This window comes from Penaeus japonicus, unplaced genomic scaffold (genome assembly GCF_977035675.1).
Source record: "Penaeus japonicus unplaced genomic scaffold, GWHDUDI00000001_assembly GWHDUDI00000003, whole genome shotgun sequence".
NCBI lineage: Eukaryota > Metazoa > Arthropoda > Malacostraca > Decapoda > Penaeidae > Penaeus > Penaeus japonicus.
In genome coordinates this window covers 46230161-46237660 of record NW_028234405.1, presented here as the reverse complement: position 1 = coordinate 46237660, position 7500 = coordinate 46230161, and the positions used below count along the sequence as shown (strand labels likewise).

Below are 7500 nucleotides of genomic sequence, written 5' to 3'. Positions count from 1 at the left end.
TGCATGACTGTCTGTTTGCGGAACGAATGGTCGACTTCGTTTTAAATTCGGCATGGGCTGAATACGATGATGACTCTTCTAAGTGTATTCGCTTGGCTGACCCTTCCAAGGTTCTTCTTCAGGTCGTTTTGAAATTTACTTTACTTGTATGTTATCTAAATGTATTTTATTGTATTTTTGCGAATTTGTAATCTAGATTCCTGAAAGTTTGAATGTTAACTTTACTAAAGCTTAGGTAAATTTATATAACCTGGACGAACCTACATCGATATAAATAGACCTAACTTGATCTGACTTGAATCAAAATATCACACACTCGTAGATATAGATATAAATAGTGGAAATATCATGAATCACCAAAACTCTATTAAAAAAATATCATACATTTTATAAATCTATTAAATAGTTTGATAAGTATAGAAGAGACAATACTATCTCTTAAGTTTTACATTGCAATCACGTATTTAATGTTTCTGTCTACAAGTTTGATATTTTTTGCAAGTTACACTTTTTTATACATGTAATGTACCTTCAATAACGACAATAAAAATATAAAAACAGCGACATAAATAATTACGATAACAGTAATCATAATTACAGTAATGATAGCAATGGTAATACTACTACTGCTAATGACTAATACTACTAATAATGAAAATAATAGTAATGATAATAAAAAGCCAACAACAATTATAATAGTGCTAGTAATGAGGATAATAATAATAATGATAAAAACATAATGATAACAATAATAAAGATAATAATAACGAAAAAAATGATAACAATAATAATGATAATGATAATAATGACAAAAAAAATGATAACAATAATAATGATGCTAACAATAAAAGAAATAATAATAACAATGATGATGATAATACCAAAATAATTATGATAATTAAAATAACAATAATAATAATGATGCTAATGACGACAACAGCCATGATAATGATAATCATGACAGTAATCATGATAATAATATCAATGATGATAATAATAATAATTGTAATAAAAGTAATGATGAATATAGAAAATAACAATAGTGATAAAAGAAATAATGATAATAGATGTAATAATCATAAAAATGATAATATCGATAAGTGATAATAATGATAATATTACTACTGCTGATACAAATGATAAAGATAATGATGATATTGATAGTGATAACAATAATCAAGATGATGATAATGATAATGATAACAATAATTATTATAATCATAATCATTATAACAATGACAATGATAATAATGATAATGGTAACAATGACAACAATAGTAATAAAAAAATAACTTGGTAAAATATAATAAAAAATTACAGTAAAAACAAAAATCAGAAACATAAATTAACTGACACTTCCGTAGCAGCCACATCTGTACCACTGCTTCGTAAACAAACACGTGACTGTGATATATTTGACCGACCTTCATCCCGCCAGGTGACCCTTTGGCTTCACAGATTCTCATAACATAGGGAAAGAGAAGTGAGAGAGAGAGAGAGAGAGAGAGAGAGAGAGAGAGAGAGAGAGAGAGAGAGAGAGAGAGAGAGAGAGAGAGAGAGAGAGAGAGAAAGGGAGGGAGTGAAGAGGGAGGGAGGAAGGATGGGGGGAGGGAGGAAGGATGGGGGGGAGAGAGGGAGGGAGGAAGGAGGGAGGGAGGTAGGGAGGAAGGAGGGGGGGAGGGAGGGAGGGAGGTAGGGAGGAAGGGGAGGGAGGGAGCAATTAAGGGAGGGAGGGAGGGAGGAGGGGGAGGGAGGGAGGGAGGAGGGGGAGGGAGGGAGGGAGGGAGAGAGAGGGAGGAGGGGGAGGGAGGGAGAGGGAGGAGGGGGAGGGAGAGAGGGAGTAAGGGAGGAGGGAGGAAGGAGGAGAGAGGGTAGAGGAGTGAGAGAAAAAAATAAAATAAACAAGAGCAACAGCTTTAGCAACGGAAATGGCGAAAAGGACAACAGAAAGAAACAAACACGATGCAGAAGAATAACACTGCAAAGAAGTATGGCCCTAAGCATGCCAGCACTAGAATTCTCGTATGTGCGTATTAAGCTAATGAAAAATTCAACTTCGAGGATGGGGTTGAAGGCGCCATGTGCACAAAACTAGTCAAAAAGGACGAAGTTCCTAACTGAAAAGCGTGAAAATGAAGCCATATAAGAATTTTATGAACTGAAAGATTGTTGAGTTGACACTTGCAAACTCGACGAAATAAACTTCATACTTGAAATGCATTCCTTATTTCAGATATCAAGAAACATGTGCGCTACTACGTATCCATTTTCTACGCCTCGTGAAATAAGCTCTCGACTAGTGAACGAGCGAACACGAAGAATAACTGAATATATGCATCGATCTTCACCTTTAGTAAGACTCGAAAATCGATTCACGTGGAGTTTCTGTATCGACTAGACCCTTCCTTACCTCTGGGCTGGTTGTCCCATGGTTGCATGCCGCGTAAGTATGAGAAGTGTGATGTTTGAGTCACGCTTGAACGTGTGTTTTCTAACCATGCTGCATTACGTGAAATTCGGCACGTTTGTTGAGCTTTCGAGGGCACAGGCTTAGAACGAGGTGTAACAAACACACTGGAGTCCGATGCAAGTCTGTTTGTTTGTGGACGTGTGTTGAAGTGACCGTGACAGCACGCGAAGCTCACACACACACACACAGCTGTACGAGTGTACACGTCTGGATACAGACACCGAGACAGAGACACGTCCGTTCTGCTTTAGCTAGATGGGGTTACTGACCAAATATGTGGCACGGAATACACAGTCTTCGCTCATGCTTACACCAGTCTGCACCAGTTTATTAAGACCATTTATTAGACATGGAAAGTTGTTTGCCAAATGTTTTCAATAAGTATCAGGATTACATAATCAGTATATCGACAATATTGTACGCTTGTGCGCATACTTACACACACATAGTATGTGTGTATGTGTGTGGTGTGTGTGCTATATACATGTGCTTGTGTGTTTATGTATATGTGTATATATATATATATATATATATATATATATATATATATATATATATATGAATATATATATATATATATATATATATATATATATATATATATATATACATATATATGTATATACATATATTTATATATGCACATATATCTATACACACATATATACACCACACACACATACACACACACACACACACACACACACACACAGACCTGAAGATGGGATCCAGATGGATCTTGAAACTGTTGTCTCATTTTCAATAAATCTGTTTTGTGTATAGTGGGTTTATCTGCCATATATACATATATATATATATATATATATATATATATATATATATATATATATATAAAAATGTATATGTATATGTATATATATATGTATATCGATCTATCTATATCTATCTATAAATATATATATATATATATACATATATATATATATATATATATGCAAACAAACTTAAAAATAAATAATCTACCAAAATCTCCTCTGAATCCCAAACAACAAGAGGAAGCGACACCGCGAGCACAAGACACGGAAAGACGCCCACTAAGCGCTGCGAAGAACAGGCATGAATTATTACTCTTGAGAATGACTCAGGCTCACTATTCAAGAGCAGGTAATGTATATTTATGTAGATATATATATGTATGTATATATATATATATATATATATATATATATATATGTATATATATGTATAAATGTATATATATATACATATATGTATATATATATGTATATATATATATATATATATGTATATATATGTATACATACATATAAATATATATATATATATATGGTATACATATATATTTCATTATATATATGTGTGCGTGTGTGTGTGTGTATGTGTGAGTATATGTAATTTATCTTACTATATTTTTTTTCTTTCTTTTTTTCATCTTCTCTCTTTCTAGTGCGCTCTCGACATAAATGAACTTTCCTTATACAACAAGAGATATAAAAATAACATCATAAACACATTTCATACTGTGTAAAATCTCTTAACATCACATCCTACTCATGTCCACGAGGTAAAACCCACACAATTTCATCATTCTAGACATAAGAGTGTGTTTTATTCTACTCAAAAGATCTTAATTGGAACACTTAATCCCCTTAATGATACTGTTATCTTAATAATACGCTTCCAATAAACCTCTTGATGCGATAAGCGGTCAAAAGAAAAAGAAAAAGAAAAGAAATAAGAAAACAACCGAAATATGAGAAGTCTACAATTGAGCTGAAAAAAGTAACAACCAAAAAATATATTTACCAAACATAATATGCGTGTCCTGCGCCATTCGTCTTTGTAAAAAAAAGTGGAAGAGCTACCAACTATGGCACCGAATTTGACGAAACAAGTGACAATCACCTGCTTTGAAATCAACTGACCAGCGACATGGCAACACTAGCTTCCTAGACAAAAGATGTTGGAAGACTGAGCTATGTTGTCCATCTTTTCACCCTGAGAATCACACTCTCGAAAAATAAACGACGATAAGGTCCAGTATGTATTAGTCTAGCCTACAGTCTCCAGATCAAGGAGTCGCTATCAGTTTTCCAACGATAGCTTATCTGTTGTTTGCAGGTAGTGATATGAACGACCGTTTCACTAGAGTGAGTCAGTTTCTGTTCGTTATCGTTGTCGTTATCTTTAACTTTATTCTATAGGCATGGTGAAAACGTGAAGTCACTTTAAACAAGACAGAAAAGTGATTACTAGGGAGGCAATAGTAACTAAAGTTTTTTTGTAGGGAAATGTGGGTGACATGACAAACAAAACCTTATGACAGGTGATGTGCAAGACCAGTCAAGAAGAACAGAGCACATGAGACATATCCATGATTATCATTGTGTCATGAGAAGTCCCGACACCTAACTGGCTGTTCCTTTAAAAACATTACAAGGGATAATCATTGCCATTATAGAGCCGTGAATTTTTATAAACACCAGACACAGGTTATGAAATACGAAAATTCTAAGCAGATACTACAGACAGGATATCCTCCAGCGGGTCGGGTTGTCACTACGTCACCTAGCTTCTCTCTCGCTAAAGGGTCGAAGACAGACCACGTCACTGTTGAATCGCTATTGAACAATTACCTCTTTAAGATTCTATGCTTATTTATCTAAAGACAAAAGCTTTCCCGTTCATCCGTTTATCCTCCATATTAACGTTCGCTGTCAAGGAAGTAATGACATTTTCCGTTAAATCCTAAAGGAAAAGACAGTTCTCCCGCTATCACATCCAGCGTGTTGTCTTCTTATATATACATATATATATATATATATATATATATATATATATATATATATATATATATATATATAAATATATATATATATATATATGTACACATATATATACATATATATATATATATATATATATATATATATATATATATATATATACATATTGTGTGTGTGTGTGTGTGTGTGTGTGTGTGTGTGTGTGTTTGTGTGTGTGTGTTTGTGTGTGTGTGTTTGTGTGTGTGTGTGTGTGTTTATGTGTGTGTTTGTGTGTGTGCGTGCGTGCGTGTGTGTGTATATATATGTGTGTGTGTGTGTGTGTGTGTGTGTGTGTGTGTGTGTGTGTGTATGTATGTGTGTGTGTGTGTTTGTGTGTGAATCTTTCCACACACATAAACACAACTTCGCACAACATAAAACCGCCCCTGGATGATGCTATCGTTATCGCTTCATGGAATATCGACCGAAAAGTCTATTTGCTTCAGCTTACCTTAATTGCTTCATTTACGATCGCATTGGCAAATAGACCAGCGATATTGACGATAATGTCAGCAATGAAATTTATTCTAATAATCACCCTCGGCACCAACGCCTGATGATAATGATGATGTTAACTATTAAAACGTAATAAAATTAATAAATAAGTAGGGTACTGTACCGCAGGGTACTGTACCGCCATCATAATATTTACAACTCGGTGCTGGCTGTACTAAAGTTAATGATGATAATGGTGTTAACGGTAACGATATAACCACAAATGTACTGATATTCGTTATCGTAGTAAGATATTTATATTTGGTTTTGCCGCCAAATAATCATCAATTTTCAGATTATTTACTTAATCCCGAATAAAGTTTTTAACCTCATTTAGATTGTCACAACTAAACTAGATGTGTTTTTCTGCACCACTTACGATGTCATGCAACCGTAAATTATGCTTTGCATGGCAGAAAACACTGCTATACACCAAAAAATTGCAAAATGTTTATTTTTTCTGTCATTTTTCCAGCACGGTAGACTATTATGTAGCCCATCTCCTTTCATATCTTGAGATTCTTTTGTTTTTAAATTCATTAGGCAAACTGCATATGTGATAACTTTGAAATATGCGCATGATATTTACTAACATTTCGAGGTACGACTTAAACGCGTTGCCATGGAAACCGCGCGTCGCTTTTGTAAACACAGCCGATCTTTCGCTTTTGAAAGAGATCCCAATTCGCTTCGTTAAAATGGATATTCGTAGAGATAATGGGCGGTCGTTGTCAAAAACATTAAGTGTGTAAATAAATAAAAAAGTATATGCAGATAGTTTAAATAAATCAGAAACCTAGATGCGAGGCTGACGTAGTAAGAAATCAGATAAAAAATACGTCATACAGCAAAATTAACTCAACAAAGCAACTTACCTAAAGAAATGTCCTATAGTCACAAATTACCTTCAATTCATGTACGTTTCTCGTGTAGCTACAATACCACTCGGAAACTTTCACATGTGCTGAAATGACTCATGCCAGATGTTTCAATATCCGTAATTGTGAAAAACCTTGTAGCCAATGAATGTCTTACAGCTAAAAAAATTATGAGTTGAGTTTTATCCATAAAGCCTATACGCGTAATACCTTATTTCTCGGTTATGAAAGATGCTGGTATACTGGCATCATTAAAGTAGTTCTTGGCACATCATAAAACCTATGCCAATGGATTCGGTCCCATAAAAAATATACTTAGGTTTAGAGTTTACATCAGAAATGACATATACATGTAAATATGATAACAATAATGATAAAGACAGATTGTACAAACCATGTAATAACATTAACCCCCCCACCCCCCCGCACCCTCAATGTTCTCTTCCGACGTTTAAGTTTTGTTCATTGTGATCACTTCCCATTTGCTTTCATTCAATTTCACTAAATTTATTGTATATCATTTAGCTCGTGCATGATGCAATGGATTAAGGTATCCTCGCCTTCCCCATGGCTATAAATGAAATACAGTTTTAATTAGAGTTTGATTAATGAAACTCCTTGAAAGAAAGTGAGCTTGATTAAAAATCTTATGACTAATCTGGCAGAGATTACTCATGCGTTCAGAGAGATATTACAAATTTACACATGTAACTAACACATATAAGAACAACCGTAAATGATACACATACAGAACGTGTAAAGGTCTACTCACCGCATATGTATGTTTTGCACCGAGAAAAGAACATACAGGTATTAGCTTGAAATGTTTTGTAATTTGCAAAGTTTTCCA

General features: G+C 34.2%; 1 protein-coding gene across 6 annotated transcripts in view; it reads right to left on the bottom strand.

Moving 5' to 3' along the window:
* LOC122251928 (solute carrier family 35 member H1) overlaps positions 1–7500 on the bottom strand; it is a 35930-nt gene that overhangs the window by 20449 nt on the left and 7981 nt on the right. Inside the window, exon 1 of one of the 6 annotated variants that reach the window (XM_043014172.2) lies at positions 7423–7471. The exons of 1 other annotated variant lie outside the window; for it this stretch is intronic. In XM_043014172.2, the coding sequence (XP_042870106.2) occupies positions 7423–7456 (34 nt within the window). In that variant the 5' untranslated portion in view covers positions 7457–7471. Of the gene's footprint in view, positions 1–2348; positions 2733–4258; positions 4731–7422; positions 7472–7500 lie in introns of those variants that run through there. 4 more of the 6 variants (XM_043014173.2, XM_043014174.2, XM_086533492.1 and 1 more) reach the window with 4 other exon arrangements.